The 17,277-nt window shown below is 45.8% G+C and overlaps 1 protein-coding gene across 7 annotated transcripts in view; it reads left to right on the forward strand.

The window, feature by feature from the left end:
- LOC121274071 (sialic acid-binding Ig-like lectin 13) overlaps positions 1–17,277 on the forward strand; it is a 43,989-nt gene that overhangs the window by 24,599 nt on the left and 2,113 nt on the right. For 5 of the 7 annotated variants that reach the window (XM_041181209.1, XM_041181213.1, XM_041181215.1 and 2 more), the window contains 4 exons: positions 2,595–2,676; positions 11,754–12,122; positions 15,172–15,540; positions 16,269–16,565. In XM_041181209.1, the coding sequence (XP_041037143.1) occupies positions 2,637–2,676; positions 11,754–12,122; positions 15,172–15,540; positions 16,269–16,565 (1,075 nt within the window). In that variant the 5' untranslated portion in view covers positions 2,595–2,636. Of the gene's footprint in view, positions 1–2,101; positions 2,564–2,594; positions 2,677–11,753; positions 12,123–15,171; positions 15,541–16,268; positions 16,566–17,277 lie in introns of those variants that run through there. The other 2 variants (XM_041181212.1, XM_041181216.1) reach the window with 2 other exon arrangements.

Here is a 17,277-nt window from a genome sequence, read left to right on the forward strand (position 1 = left end):
ATTTATCCTCCAACAGCATTTTTAAATATAAACCCTCAGAGCCATGGTAGAAATTTAAAGTTAACAAACAGCAAACAACAGAAGAGAAATATCACAGAGTCATGATGAATTGGCCAACAGTTTGATTCTGTTGTAACGCATTGTGGTATTGCGCACTCATTCCTACTGCCTGTTTACTCACTCCTTTGCTACTTCCCCATTTTGTCTCACAGTGACACATCAACCCTTTCTAATTAAATACACAGAGGGAGCAGCACAGCCTGTTCTGTAGATACTTATAGATTAAAATTCTTATTTTGCAGCCAAATTCTGCTTCAAAGACAACGCTTCATGTTGTCACATTTTCTCCATCATATGAATTCCTGTGCCCGTATTTATAATAGAAATTTCCAATGTAAACATGTCACATTGTAGTTTCACACTCCTGCCAGTGGTGGTGCCAGTCCAAAGCTGTCTTGCTGCACAGACACAGCGAGAAATATTCTCGACGTGTACATGATGTTGTTGTTACACAGACATCAGGCGGAACCTTAGTCAGTGCCTAGAATGCACTTAGGACAGTGCAGACCACACTCAGAACTGACAGTGCAGCGTTTCCTCAATCCTGACCCTCCGTCAGTGCAGCGCTCCCTCATTACTGTCCCTCTGACAGTGCTGCACTACCTCATTATTGACCCTTTTCAAGTGCAGCAACCTGTCAGCATTGACCTTCTGACAGTGCAGCACTCCCTCATGGCTGACAATCTGACAGTGCAGCACTCCCTCAGTACTCACCCTCCCACAGTGCAGCACTCCCTCAGTACTCACCCTCCCACAGTGCTGTACGAGTTCTTTAAATCAAGACTGGTGCCCAAAGAGGGAGGTTTCAATGCTTAATCATTGAAATCGGTGAAAATTATTTTTAGGCTTACGGGAACAAGACTTAATTCCTCAAATCCTTTCTTTAGCAATAACACACAGTACAAGAATCTCTGTTTAAATAAATTCCAGTTAAACTTTGCCATGAAAGGATATCTCCTCACACTCCTCTCTACCTCAGTACCAACCCACCCACAGTCCGGCACCCCCTCAATACTGACCTTCCGACTTTGCGAAACTCACTCAGTACAGACCCGCCAACAGTTCAGCACTCCCTCAGTACTGACCCTCTGACAGTGCAGCACTCCCACATTAAAGACCCTCTTCCAGTGCAGCACTCCCACATTACTGACCCTCTGACAGTGCAGCACTCCCACATTACTGACCCTCTGACAGTGCAGCACTCCCTCAGTACTGACCCTCTGACAGTGCAGCACACCCTCAGTACTGACCCTCTGACAGTTCAGCACTCCCACATTACTGACCCTCTGACAGTGCAGCGCACCCTCAGTACTGACCCCCCTAACAGTGCAGCCCTCCCTCAGAAGTGAACCTCCCACAGTGCTGCACTCCCTCAGTACTATAGCCCTGACAGTGCAGCACTCCCTCAGTACTGAACCTCCCACAGTGCTGCACTCCCTCAGTACTATACCACTGACAGTGCAGCACTCCCTCATTTATGACCTTCTTCCAGTGCAGCACTCCCACATTACGGTCCCTCTGACAGTGCAGCACTCCCACATTACTGACACTCTGATAGTGCAGCACTCCCACATTACTGGCCCTCTGACAGTGCAGCACTCCCTCAGTATTGACCTTCCGACATTGCAGCACTCCCACATTACTGACCCTCTGATAGTGGAGCACTCCCTCAGTACTGACCCCCCTAACAGTGCAGAACTCCCTCAGTACTGACCCTCCCACAGTGCAGCACTCCCTCAGTACTATACCCCTGACAGTGCAGCACTCCTTCAGTAATGATATCAGGGATTGTCAACATGTATCATACGGCCAGAGTCCTGTATTGGGAACTCTATCGCCTGAGTTTCAGCCTCTGAGGTGAGGGGGAGGAGTCTAATCCCACGGAGCCAATGGAGAAGCTTGATGTCTACAGCTGCCCAAATATCATCACATGGTAAACGTTTTGCTGAAATCACAAAACATCCTCGATCTTCTCACTGATTACCCACTTCCTCATTTTGTCTCACAGAGACACATCAACACTTTCTAATTAAATACACAGAGGGAGCAGCACAGGAAGAGGTCATTCAGCACAAGCAGAGCGTGTGGGCAGTTGCTCCCCAGGCGAGCAGTCGGACAGGTCCTGGGAAAGTAAAGGAACGATTGGAATTCACTTCCACGACCAACACCGTCCTTTGTTGATGTTGTGACTTTATAAAGACAGATTCCAATGATTGATGCCTTTGAAAGATTTCCACTGATTATTGAGATCTGAGTGTGAGGCTCAAGTTTGTTGTCCAGAACATCTTTCTAGCTCAAGGGATGAGGGAAGTGCAGAGACATGAGCTTTGGGACATCCTGAGGTGGTGAAAGGTGCTATAGAAATGCAAGTCCTTCCTTGTTTTTCCTTCTTAAAGCCTTGTAACTCTCTGCAGAGCACCTATTATCCCACAGACAATCAAACTATTCTGTGAAGACATTGTCCAAAAGCAGATCTGATCTCTCGAGAGCTTTCGGACAAGAGGTGAGGTCTCATTAACTCCTTTCTCTTTCAGAACTTCAGAGTTAGAAGCTGAGGAAATATCTGGGAGTGGACGATGATCGGGAAATCTTACTTCCTCTTGTCACTTCTCCAAGGTAATATCATTGTCAGCTCGGACAGATTTATGGTTAATAGTCTTTGTAAAAGATCATTCTTATTGAGCTGTGATTGGGAACCGATTCAACAGTGAGCCAGTGTACAAACTCACACCAAGTCCCAATCACCCATCACCCCTGTGCTCACTGATATACACTGACTCCCTGTCTGACAGCAGCATTGGAGGAGAGCAGAGATCTCAGAGGGTTTTAGGGATGGAGGAGGTTACAGAGATAGAGAGTGTAGAGGGGGGATGGTGGGGTAAGAAATCAATGATGAGAATTTGAAATTTGAGTCATTGCTGGACTGGGAGCCAGTGTAGGTCAGCGAGTGACAGGGGAGCGATCGGCTGAATAGAGAAGCAGGGATAAAAACTGGGGGATGAGGTCTATCCTGATGTTAGGACTCGGATAACAATGCTCTGAAATTTTGTGTGTTTTGCTGATTTTAGTCAGAATTTCCCATGAAGAAAACACAGCAGCTCCTAGAATAGACAGACTGTTCAGTGTCACACATCCTGTCCATTCTCACCATGCTAGAAATTTCAAAATGGTTGCAACATAACTGAAAGAGAGAAGGAAGGCAAAGCTGTCTGTGTGTAAAACTGTCAAATATTCTGAGTTATCATGATTGTCTCTGATCTGCTGCAGAGTTTATATTTCACAGAATATTAGCACTTTGCAGCTCAGAGAGAGACCATTGACTCACTGCCTGAAAGGGCGGTGGAAGCAGATTCAACAGGAACTTTCAGAAGGGGAACTGGATAAATACTTGAAGGGGACATTTTGCAGGGCTGTGGAGGAGAGAGCAGAGGTGAGAGTGGGACTTATTGGACAGATCTTTCAAAGGCCCAGCACAGGCTCGATGGGCCAAATGTCTTCCTTTTGTTCCGGATCATTCTACAATCTGATAAATTAAGCCCCACACCAATAACTCTTAAGGCTCCCGCTGCAGGGATGGATCTTTGAGAAGGACAGGGAACAAGAGGTTTCTGGTATCATTTTCAATTTTATTGACTATTACATAAGAGTATAGATTTGTTGAATATTTGAGTCTCTAAAGCGTAGAGGTAATCTGCTGTTATGCCCAGATCTTGTGGTGGTAACCTTGTCTGGATGTGTCTTTAATTGCTCACAGTGATCTGTGGGATTGTCATTCTTGGATGTTGTCCCCGGTTTCAATTGGCATTTTACCCTTGATGCAATTGTGGAGACTTTAAACTAACATGGCAGAGGATGGGATCCCGAGAGGAGGTTCAGCAGAGGGAGATGCACCGCCAAAATTAGAAGAGAGAGCAAATGAACCTGGAAGGCAGAGAAATTATTGGCCAGTTAAGGCACAAGATATCGTAGCAAAGTTGGATTGTATTTATTTTAATGCAAGGAGTCTAACGAATAAAGCAGATGAGTTGAGGGCACAAATAACACATGGATGTATGATGTCATTGCTGTCACAGAGACATGGTTGAGAGAAGGTCAGAATTGGCAGCTCAATATTACAGGATACAGGATCTTCTGGCAAGACAGGGAAGGAGGTAAAAGGAGAGGGGGTATTGCAAGATTGATCAAGGAATCAGTTATTGCAGTGAGGAGGGAAGACATCTTAGGGGGCTCCTCAAATGAAGTCATATGGGTAGAACCTAAAAACAAATAAGGAGCAATCAGATTGCTGGGAGTGTTCTACAGGCCCCGGGACACTCAGAGAAATAGAAGTGTAGATACAAAGGCAAACTTCAGAGAAGTATAAAAATAATCCGGTTGTAATGGTGGGGCTTTTCATCTTCCCCATCAGTAACTGGGTTAGTCATAGTGTGATAGTTTTAGAGGGGGAAGAATTGTTAAAATGCATCCAGGAGAGATTTTTAATCCAGTACATAGAAGTTCCTACTAGAGAGAGGTCCGTCTTGGACTAAATTTTAAGGAAGGTAACCAGGCAAGTGGTAGAGGTATCAGTGGGGGAGCATTGTGCAGATAGTGATCATCATTCCATTAGATTCTAGGTTTTTATGGAAAAGAACAAGGATGGGCCAGAAATCTGAGTTCTCAATTGGGGGAAGGCTGATTTTACTAAGATCAAATATGATTTGGCCAGAGTGGGCTGAGAGCAGCTACTTTTAGGGAAATCTGTGTCAGAGCAATGGGACTCATTCAAAAATGAAGTAGGGAGAGTACAGGGCCAACATATTCCAGTAAAGGCAAAGGGTGGGACCAACAAATCCAGGGAACCCTGGATGTCGAGAGATTTACAGGATTGGATAAAGAGAAAAAGGGAGGCTTATGGCAGATACCGAGGGCTCAAAACAGCGGAAGTCTTAGAAGAATATAGAATGTGTAGGGGGAATGTTAAAAAGGAAATTAGGAGAGCAAAAAGGGGGCATGAAGAAACATTAGCAGGAAAAATGAAGGAAAATCCAAAATTATTTTACAAGTACATTAAGAGTAAGAGGATAACTAGGGAAAGAGTAAGGCCCATTAAGGACCATATTGGTAATTTGTGTGTGGAGCCGGTAGACGTAGGTAGGGTTCTAAATGAACACTTTGTGTCAGTGTTCACAAGTGAGAGGGACAATGTGGGTATGGAAATCAGGCAGAAGGACTGTGATATAGTTAAAAAAATTAGAATAGAAAGGGAGGAGGTTCTAAGTGGTCTGGCAGGCTTAAACGTAGATTAATCTCCAGGCCCAGATGAAATGTATCTCAGGCTGTTGAGTGAGGCAAGAGAGGAGATAGCAGGGGCACTGGCAATAATTTTCAATACCCCTCTGGCCAGAGGAGAGGTGCCACAGGACTGGAGGACAGCCAATGTGGTACCGTTATTCAGGAAGGGAGGAAGGGATAAACCAGGGAACTCCAGGCCAGTCAGTCTAACCTCAGTGGTGGGGAAACTATTGGAAGCAATTCTGAGGGACAGAATTAATCTACACTTGGAGAGGCAGGGATTAATCAAGGACAGTCAGCATGGTTTTGTTAAGGGGAGGTCATGTCTGACTAATTTGATTTAATTTTTTGAATAGGTGACCATGTGTGTAGATGAGGTCAATGCATTTGACATAGTCAACTTGGGCTTCAGCAAGGCTTTTGATAAGGTCCCGCCTGGGAGACTGTAAACTAAAGTAAGAGCCCATGGGATCCAAGGCAATTTGGCAAATTGGATTCAGAATTTGTTGAGTGGCAGGAAGCAGAGGGTGATGGTCGAGGGGTGTTTTTGTGACCGGATGCCTGTGTCCAGTGGGGTTCCACAGGGATCAGTGTTGGGTCCCTTGCTGTTTGTGGTACATATAAACGGTCTAAAATTGAATGTAGGAAGGTTGATCAGTGAGTTCGTGGATGACATGAAAATTGGTGGGGTGGTAAATAGTGAGGAGGATAGCCTTAGATTACAGGAGGATATAGACGGGCTGGTCAGATGGGCTGATCAGTGCCAAATGGAATTTAACCTGGATAAGTGTGAGGTGATGCACTTGGGCAGGACAAACAGGACACGGGAATACACAATGAATGGAAGGACCCTGGGAAGTAACAAGGATCAGAGGGACCTTGGTGTGCATGTCCACTGTTCCCTTAAGGGAGTAGATAAAGTGGTTAAGAAGGCATATGGAATACTTGCCTTTATTAGTCGAGCCTAGAATATAAAAGCAGGAAGGTTATGCTGGAACTGTATAAAACGCTAGTTAGGCCACAGCTAGAGTATTCCGTGCAGTTCTGGAACCTGCATTATAGGAAGGATGTGATTTCACTAGAGAGAGTGCAGAGGAGATTTACCAGGATGTTGCCTGGGCTGGAGAGATTTAGTTATGAGGAGAGATTGGATAGACTGGGGTTAGTTAACCTGGAGCTGTGGAGATTCAGGGGGGAACATGATTGAGGTGAAAAAAATTGTGAGGGACATAGATAAGGTAGACAGGAAGGAAGTTTTCCCCTTGGTGGAGGGATCAATAACCAGGGGGCATAGATTGAAGGTAAGGGGCAGGAGGTTTAGAGGGGAAGTGAGGAAGAATGTTTTCACCCAGAGGGTGGTGGGAATCTGGAACTCACTGCTTGAAAGGGTGGGAGAGGCAGAAACCCTCATAAGATTTAAGAAGTATCTGGACGTGCACTTGCGATGCCATCGCATACAAGGCTTTGGGCCCAGTGCATTAATGGGATTAGAATAATTAGGTACTTGTTTGACCAACGCAGATTCGATGGGCCGAAGGGCCTTTATCCGTGCTGTAGACCCCTCTGAATCTATTACTCTATGGGCTGAATTTCCTGCCTGTCGGGTGGGTGGGCCTGAATATTTAAATGGGGCAGGATGATGTCTGGGGTTCCTCCTGATGTCATCCCGCATCATCATAGTGTCACTGAGCAGGCCCCGCCCCCTGCTCACCAACGGGAAAATTCAGCCCAATGACTCCATGCAACAGGACTGTACGGTGTTTGAGGAGCAGGAATGGATCTGATTTATCCTCGGTTAGGCCTCACCGCTGAGCCTTTGTGTGTAATGACTCCATAGGACCCTGGTCCTGAACAGAAACCTTGGAGATGAAGTCCCGTCCTTTCATTGAGGATACCCTCCATTGTGTTGTGTGGCACTAGCACCATGCTGGATGAGCAGGTTATTGTTGAGTCAATGCCTCTTACTGTCCATTACACCTTTATCACTTTGTTTATGATGAAGAGCAAATTGATAAGGTGGTGATTAGCCAGGTTGGATTTGTCCTGCTGGATTGGACATATCCCTTGTCAGTTTTTCATATTGCAGGTTCAGCAGGCCCTCCCTTCGATGCGCTGTAAAGGACATTGTCCAAGAGCAGGCACAGTGGAGTGTCGAGAGTCACAGTGAAAATGTTTTAGGTGATCTCAAAGCCTTGTAAGTACTCTGCCAGCCAACAGCTTAAGGTGGACACACATGTGGACAGTACTGCCACCTGCCTATGGGCCCCTCATTTTCTTACCATGACAGGCTGTCCCCACCATTTCCTTCTGCCAAGTTGTTGAAGAATATTGGATCACAAAGATTCCGGTATGATGCCCTGCCTGTCTTTAAAAATGACTCGCCGGGAGATGCCTTGCTCATCCCGATAAGATCAAGTTGAATCAGGAGATCCTTCAATGATGTTTCCACAGTTTCTGTAGTGCAGAATCTTTCGCTGTTCCCTCTTGCAGCTGCTGGCATTTGTGTTGTGCTAAATGTACTTGATCAATTGACAGACTTGCATTCTCCAGCAGGTGTAATGTTGGAGCTCCTTTGAAACAGCCAATATTGTTGAAACTTTCTGCATATGTCAATGCTATGTCACGGTAGTATCTGAAACTGGGACAGAGATAAATCCATTGGCTTTTAGACGGACCGGACAATCCTGGCAGTGGATGGGGCCAGAAAATCCCACCCCTATGGGACATTTTCAGTTTATTTGATGTGCCCAGAGAGATCATTAAGGACAACAATCCACAATTTATTAGCAAGCCACATCAGGATATGTGTGAGAGGTGGAATATCGATCAACGCTCCTCGTCTCGCCGTGCTCATCATCGCCATTTCCTGGTTTGTCAGTCACCACATGTATATGTTCCTGACGGGATAGCGGATGGTCTTTCTTATTGCTTGAAGTTTCCCCGTTGTGTAGGGTCTGTTTGGATCAGCGCACGGCTCTTTGTAACTGCATCAGCCTTTGCTCTAGTGCCCTGCCGCTGTCAATGGCCCTTTCTGCCACAAGCCTTGCAGGATTGGTGGAAAGCTGGGCATTTCCTTGGTGCCTGCAGAAGGCCACACCTTCCACACGTCTCACTAGGTTTGGATGTTCTAGTGAGTGTGTCAACAATTGATGTTTTACTGAGGACCTGTAAGCTTGGTTGACCTGCGAGGATCACTTCGCATTTATGTCCATCCTTGAGTAGCTCTTCAATGCTATAGGTTTTGGTCTTATCTAGCAGATCTTTCTGGAATGTTTCCATGGGAGTGGATGTGATCACCAACTCAACAACTCTGTCTGCAGGCTCTGTGTTTGAAATCACAGCGCGTACCCTTTTCTCTACATCAGCTGATGAAGTGGTCTATGGATTGTGTAGGCAGATGAATTGACATGACGTCTAGTTGATGAATATGGACTTTAATCTGAATCTGAAGCTGTCTTCCAATATCGTCCATATCTATTGGGGATCCTTTTGCTCTTCTGCTGTTAATCCTGACGTGTTCAGCCTGTGTAGACCTTCGTTTCCAATTGCGAGGTGAATTTTTATGACTTGCCCGTCTGGTTCAGTCACACCTGAATCAGGAAACCAGAGCTCTGTACGCTGTCTAAACATTCTGAATTCAGATAGTCGGTCAGCTACATCCCAGTTCAAACTGGGGAATTTAGTGGACATTCTGACAATATTCCTTTGACCTTCCTTCTCCTACAGGACCTGAGATGAGTGTCGCTTTAGCCCCTTTCGTGTGCTTTTCCGAAGCTCCGCCCATGAAGACGGGTTGTGGTAGGAACACACCACGGAGTAATGGAATCTTTGTTTTTTATTCAATTTGCTGTTCAGCAATCTCAAAGCCGCCCGTTATAATCACTAACTTCTCTGGCCTGATTTTTATAATGGTTTTTGTGTGTTTGACTCTCCCTCACTCACTATCGATCCAGCCCACACCCTGGTCATTCGCCTTCCCTGACTGAGCTAACCCGCTGCTGGTCCTGGCGATACATGCTGTCCCACTCACTGACCTACAGGCCGTGTGCTGTAATCTCACCACGAGGGATCCGTCTGCTCCCCAGCTCTTTACTTGAGCTCTTTCCCATCACTGTGTTTCCAAAGGTTTCCTGAGCAGTCAGTACACTGCGATTTTAACCCTCTCTGATGCTATGTCTCTGTTGTGGTCTGACCAAAGCGTCGAGGGTCATCTCATGTCATGTAGCTCGAACTAAGTCTGTCCACCACATCATACCTGTACTGAATCTTGCTGCCAGAATGTTTGGCCACCGTTGATCACCATTTTGTGTTTTTATAATGATATAAAGGCACCAGCCACTGATACAGAATTGGGTAAATACATTGTGGGTTCATTTATTTAGAATAGGGACATGAGAACAGATATACAAGGATAGAAATCTGGGAGACACCTGCAGCCAAACTTTGTGAGCTATATTTTGCTCACAGGCCAAAGTGAAACTTGGACTGGATGGTGTTATCATCCCAGCTGATGTTACTACTGGGCAAGTCAGATCCCAGGGTGGAACTCAGCTTGATAGGTCCTAACTTTTATTTTTTATTTAGGAATGTGGAGTGCGGCTACTGAACAGAGTCACAGGAGTCATCTGATGAACTTCTAACAAAAGAATAAAACATTTATTAAACTAGGAGAGATAAACTATATTACATTACTCCTTCACCTAGACCTATATATTTACAGATTCATAAGTAGAACACAAGTTACAATAACTATCTAATATTCTCATGTTCACACTAAGTACACAGTCCATGTAAACCAATAGACGACCTGTGGTCAGGGACAGCACACTCTTAAAGCAAGTGACAGAACCCACTTGAAACAAATGCTATGGGTCTCTACTCATCTGACCCCAGACACTTGTTACACTGTGAGCCAACCAGTCTCACTGAACTGAGATATCCATATGAGGGTTTCCAGTCTCCACTCTCCAAGAACTCTCTTTGGAATCTTCTCCAACATGACACTTTCACTCAGACACCTTCCACAAGGGGCCACTTTCACTATTTCAAACTCTCCTTCCCATGTTGCTGCCCCCTGGATCGCCACGTGCATTCAGCCTTCCTTCCACGCCCTGTCTCTCCAATGCTCAGCCGTGTCAATGGCACACCAGGATTCACATGGCCGTAGTAATGAGTCACCAACCTGTGGTGTCTCCTAGGATCTTCTGGCTTCTCGCAAGCCTATTTTGCTTTAGGCCTGTGTCCTGCTGCTTTCCCCCTTTATGTTTGAAGCCTTCTTCTGCTCCTCACTCTTAACCTCACTTAACAGGGCCTTTTCCAGATATGATAAGAAGGTCTTCTTGGGCCCTTTCTCCTGTTCCACTCGATGGTTTTGGCTTCTTCTTTACTTTGGGACTGACTATCTGTCCCTCTCCTTTGCTGCTTCTCCTGGCAACTCCTTTCAACAGAACAGAAAGTACGTTTCTGTTTTTCTCTGTCTCCATGGTTTCCTCCCTCTGGATGACTGTTGCCAGGCAACAGCATAGTTTTTTACACCTTGTGTTTGTTTTGACTTCCTTCAAGAGTCATAAAACCTCACTGGAACACTGGCTTATTTTTAACTGAAGCTCCCCCTTTTCTCAAAACCCAAATACAGAAATACAAACTAAACTTGAACTTAAAGATATACCTTATGCCTAACACACACAAATACACATAGAACTTACTTAAGCCAACCCCAGTTCCTAAAAATCACATGACACACTTCCCCTCGGGTGATGTCATGCTGCTGTCCCTGAAAGGCATATTACAACAGTGTTATCACTTGGCAGGTGATGTGTGCCAGGCAGACCAATTCCATGAGAGAAACTTGGTCACATGATCATAATGATTCCGCAAATTGTATTTACTATGAGATGTGTGCACTGAATTCAAAAGCAATAACTCCACCAAACTTTTAGAGATTTAAAACAATAAATTAAAATATTTGTCATCAAAATAAAAGATTTCAAGCACATACATAAGAATACAATGACAGATATAATAAATCCTGAAATTCCTAATTAACCTGACTCCCAGTTACACTCCATTTAAGGCAACAGACCAAAAATAGATGTTAGGTGTAAAACAAATTCAGCAAGTTAACACAATGCCCCGGACAGTGGAATTCCAAATGGATTTTCCCCAGCTTAAGTTGTGTAACTGGGAGCAGGTTTGTGCACAAACAGAGTCCTGAGGACCATGAGCCACTGTAGAATGAACTTGTCCACTCCTGTGTCCAGAATTCTCTTCCATACATTGTGAAACCTTGGGGAGTTCCATGTGTGTCCTGTAGATGGTCCACACTGCAGCCACTGTGCCCCAGTGATGGAGGGGGTGGATATCGAGTCTAGTGGATCTACAAACCATCCAGAGTTAAATATTGATATTTCTCTCCCTAGTTGGACTGTCACAAGTGTGGAAAGTTGACACTCCACGAGAGGTGACAGCGCAGGAAGGTTCGTGTGTACAGATTCCATGTCATTACACTTACCCATCACATTTGTTAGAGAAAACACGTGTCGGAATCTGGAATATGAGAAGGGACAAATGGAGAAGATCATCTATAGCCTTTCATTCCAAGGATCACAATCGCGAGTTACCACGGTTCCACCATCGGACCCGGCTGTCTGGAGACCTGAAAGATGGCGACTGTTCCCTGATTATAAACAACATCAGACGGGAAGATGCAGGATATTATTTTTTCAGAATAAAATTTGACAATGGTCCGAGCCATAACTATTACCCTGTAACCCAGCTTCACGTTTCTGGTAAGTGCTGTGTTATAATTACTCAACAATTCACATTCAACACTCAATGGGAAATAATAGTGTTTGATTTGCTTGTTTTTTGGCCGTGTTAACCAGCGTCACTATTTTTAATGATTTGTCTATTTCTGCTCCCAGATCCATGAGCTTATTGTGTGTGATTGAATCCACATCATAGCTGTAACGTAAACCGAGCTGAGGGGTGATGACACCTCCCCCCTGAGTGAAGTGTCTCCTCCCCACTACACCTTCCACCCCTCACACTGTCCGTGTAAACCCCCATCCCATCTCCAGCCTCTCTTTCCCCTCCAAAGTCCTTGAACCGTCTTTCCATCTCCCGAATCCGGTCCCATCTTTCCCGCAACTCCATGTTTGAATCCCTCCAATCAGGTTCCCACCCCAGCCACTGTGCTGAAACAGCTCTTATCAAGGTCACAAATGGCATCCTGTGTGACTGTGACAAAGGTAAACTTTCCCTCCTCCTCCTTCTCGATCTGTCTGCAGCCTTTGACACGCTCGACCACACCATCCTCCTCCAACACCTCTCCACTGTCGTCCAGCTGGGTGGGACTGCTCTCCCCTGGCTCCATTCTTATCCATCTCATCGTAGCCAGAGAATCACTTGCAATGGCTTTGCAGCATCACCTGAACAGTGTTAGTTTTCACCTGTCCACTGAGGATCCCCAGCTCTACCTCACCACCACCTCTCTCGACTCCTCCACTGCTGCTAAATTATCAGGCTGCTTATCCGACATCCAGTACTGGATGGGCAGAAATTCCCTCCAATTAAATATTGGAAAGAATGAAGCCATGGTCTTCATTCCCCACTCCAAACTCTGTTCCCTCGCTACCAACTCCATTCCTCTCCCTGGCAGCTCTCTGAGATTGAAGCCAATCTGTTCACAGCTTTGTTGTCCCGGTTGATCCTGAGATGAGCTTCTGGCCTCATATCTGTGCCCTCACTAACACCGTCTATTTCCACCTCCGTAACATCTCACGACTTCTCCCTGTCTCAGCTCATCTGCTGCTGAAACCCTCATCCACGCCTTCATTACCTCCAGACTCGACTGTTCCAACACACGCTCTACACTCCATAAACTTGAGGCCATCCAAAACTGCTGACCACGTCCTTACTCACACCAAGTCCCATTCCCTTATCACCCGCTCTGCTCGATGACCGAGACTGGCTCCTGGTCAAGCAAAGTCTCAATGTCACAATTTTCATCTTTGTTTCCTCCGTTTCTCTGTAATCTCCTCCTCCTCCTCCAACCTCTACAACCCTCCCTATCTCTGGAACTTCCTCCAGCACCTTCAACCCTCTGAGGTCTCTGCGCTCCTCCAATTCCAGTCTCTTGACCATCGCCCAATCCCATCACTCCAACATCGGAAGCCATGCCTTCAGCTGGAAGTGGACCGAGCTCTGTTATACCCTCCCTCAACCCCTCTCCATCCCTCTCTCTCAATCTCTCTCTCTCTCTCTCTCTCACTATCCCTTCTATCCCTCTTTTAAGATTCTCCATAACACCGACCTCTTCTGGTCAGCGGCCGCTAATATCTCCACATGTGTCTGGGTGACATACTTTTTTTTATGACGCTCCTGTGTAGCACCTTGGGGTGATTTGTCATGTTAAAGTTTTTGTGTAAATATAAGTTGTTGCCCTTTGACCCACGACCCCAGCTCGAGACTTATTTTTGAGGGAATGTACAACCTCCTTAGATTTCTGACCAAAATGTTATTTGATTATTTTTATTGAGCGAATGCCAAGCCCCGATAACGAGCGAGAGCCTCCTCATTTGCTGAGTTTAAGCTGATGAGTCAGCCCCTTAGTCCGTAGAGGGGACTCTCCTCGGTAATGTGCAGCCTTGTTTGTGTCTCTCCACAAGCGCATGAGGGGTTTGTACAGAGGCTGCAGCGCTGGAGGGGGTCTGCACAGGGGTCCTGGCCTGTCCTGAGCTGGTTTTAGCAAGGACCACTCTGGCCTTGGCAGCTGAAAGCCAGCCATTGGACAGAGGGGGCCTGTCACAAGGAGCCTGTTAGTCACTCCCCCCCGTGTCTCCTGTGCTCGGATCCAGACCATGTTGGCTGCTGGATCTGGCTCAGGAAGGGTCCTCCCCATGGGACCCCCAGATGGAAGGTGTGTCAAGCGGGTCATTCACTTGCATGTTTATTCTGCAGCTTTAATATTTTAAGAAGGTAAGAATGTAGGAACATAAGAAATAGGGACAGGAGCAGGCCATTCGGCCCCTCGAGCCTGCTCTCGCTGATCTGGTTGTGGCCTTAACTCCATTTTCCTGCCTGTCCCCCAAACCCTTGACTCCCTTGTCGATCAAAAACCTGCCTCACTCAGCCTTGAGTCTATTCAATGGCCCAGCCTCCACTGCTCTCTGGGGAAGAGAATTCCACAGGGTAGCCCCCCTCTGAGAGAGGAAATTCCTCCTCATCTCAGTCTTAAATGGGAGAGCCCTCATTCCCAAACTGTGCTCCCTGCTTCTAGATTCCCCCACGAGGGGGAAACATCCTCCCAGCATCCACCCTGTCAAGCCCCCTCGGAATCGGATATGTTTCAATAAGGTCACCCCTCATTCTTCTAAACTCCAATGGATACAGGTCCAACCTGCTCAACATTTCCTCACAGGACAAACCCTTTAATCCCAGGAATCAGCCCAGTGAAGCTTCTCTGAACTGCCTGTACACAATGATCCTGTTACAATCTCACTAACGCCCTGTGCAGCTGTTGCAAGACTTCCCTCCTTTTATACTCCATCCCTTTGCAATAAAGGCCAACATTCCACTTGCCTTCCTCATTCCGTGGTGTTCCTGAATACTGACTTTCTGTGATTCATGTACAAGGACACCCAGATTCCTCTGTACTGCATTCTGCAGCCTCTCTCCATTTAAATAATATCCTGTTTTACTATAATTTCTGCCAAAATAATTTGTTGCAGTCCTCCTCTGTATTGACCATCCCCCCAATTCAGCCTCATCTGTAAATATCGGATTCAGTGGATCCACAAACCATCCAGAGTTAAATATTGAGATTTCTCTCCCCAGTTGGACTGTCACAAGAGTGGAAAGGTGACACTCCACGAGAGGTGACAGCGCAGGAAGGTTCGTGTGTACAGATTCCATGTCATTACAGTTATCCATCGTGTCTGGAAAACCAACCGCGAGGTGGAGTCTGGTTTAATAACGAAAAACAGATTCCCTGGGCTCCCATAGCCTTTCACTCCAAGGATCACAGTCACGAGTTACCACGGTTCCACCATCGGACCCGGCTGTCTGGAGACCTGAAAGATGGTGACTGTTCCCTGATTATAAACAACATCAGACGGGAAGATGCAGGACCTTATTTTTTCAGAATAGAGTTTGACAATGGTCCGAGCCATAACTATTACCCTGAAACCCAGCTTCACGTTTCTGGTAAGTGCTGTGTTATAATTACTCAACAATTCACATCCAACACTCAATGGGAAATAACACAAACTGTGATGTTTACATATTAACACAAAACACAGCTTATTATAGCACACTGTCTGATTCTCAATAACCTGGTGATAGCTTCCAGTTCAGTCCTAAAGCAAACTCTAATGCTCACTTTAATATCAATGATTAAATGTGTTGACTGTGTCCATCAATGTTATCAGGTTATCCACTCCCATCGATCTCTCTAATCCTGTCCAGAAGACTGACATATCGACTGAAGAAAGATTCATATTTCTATAGCACCTTTCACCACCTCAGCATGTACCAAATCACTTTACAGCCAATGCGCTGATTCCTGAATAGTAGTTACTATTGTAATGTGGAAAACACAGCAACAAATTTGGGCACAGCAAGTTCCCACAAATTGCAAAGTAACAAATGGCCCAGGTCGCTGAGTGAATGATGGGGTAGCGCACTCCCAACTCTGGTCTGCTCCTCCACCCTTACCCACTATTATCAGTTCAAGTGTCTCGGAGTGAACGTGTATTAAGCTGAGAGACAGAAACACCAAAGTCTCAAAGCAGGAAATTCTCTCCTGGTCATTGTAATCTCTCAGATCTGATATCATCCTTGTAAAAGTGCTTTCTCTTGTGGGACTGTGATTTCTATTTGAACTGATGCTTCATGTTATATTCCTCTAAAAGGATCCATTCTCTGTCTGTTAGATTTCACAGATAAACCCACAATATTCCCTGCTGAAATTATTGCAGGAAAACGTGTGGATGTAAGCTGCACCTTCAACACAACGTGCAATGGAACAGCAGTACCTGCCTTAACCTGGGACACTCCCACTGACGTACCTGGATCAGTCTCAAACACTGTAACTCAGAATGGTGTCACTCTGACCTATACTTCTGTTCTGACCCTTATCCCATCACTCAAACACCACGGACACACTCTCAGCTGCAGAGTGAGATATCCATCTGTTTCATCAGAGTGGACCCTCGTACTAACTGTGCAAGGTAAGTGCAGACACCCTTCATTCTACATCAGCACTCCCTCAGCGCTGACCCTCTGACAGTGCAACCCCTTCTAAGTATCCACATTCTCAGGCCTCTCAAAGTGCTTCACAGTCGATACAAGTTAAGTGATCTTTAATTGATTATTGCTGAATGAAGAGACAAGCTGTCTAAACTCTACATCTCGCATACATTATTTTCCATGGCAACACCTCCTCCAATCAGAGACCACTTGCCAACCAATCAGCATTCTCTTCCCTTTATATATAAATTGTTGTTCATTTTCTGTTGGTAAACCTGCGAGCTGTCTTGTTGAGTCCTGCCCTGACATCTCAATGTCACAATGAACAGAACAATTTCCAACAATGAGCTGTGGTTGGTGATTCCTCACGTTACATCCGGGGACACTGGAGACTATCAGTGTGTGGCAGAGAATGAACATGGAGCAGTGGAGGGGTCCATAACCATCACTGTGGAACGTGAGTGTACACAGACTTCAACATCACTCTCAGGTTCAAACTCTACACAAACACACAAATATACAGACCTAACTAGACACCTGCAGACACACAATCCCACATGTATGAGTACACACAAGGACACACTCACAAACAAACATACTCGCACATTCTTCCCCGGGGGTTACCTGACCTCCCTCAGTGCTGCACCGGAGTATTGACCTAGATTCTGGGTTTTGTGTTCCCTTTCATATTTA

Source organism: Carcharodon carcharias (assembly GCF_017639515.1).
Source record: "Carcharodon carcharias isolate sCarCar2 chromosome 29 unlocalized genomic scaffold, sCarCar2.pri SUPER_29_unloc_24, whole genome shotgun sequence".
In the NCBI taxonomy this organism is placed as follows: Eukaryota; Metazoa; Chordata; class Chondrichthyes; order Lamniformes; family Lamnidae; genus Carcharodon; species Carcharodon carcharias.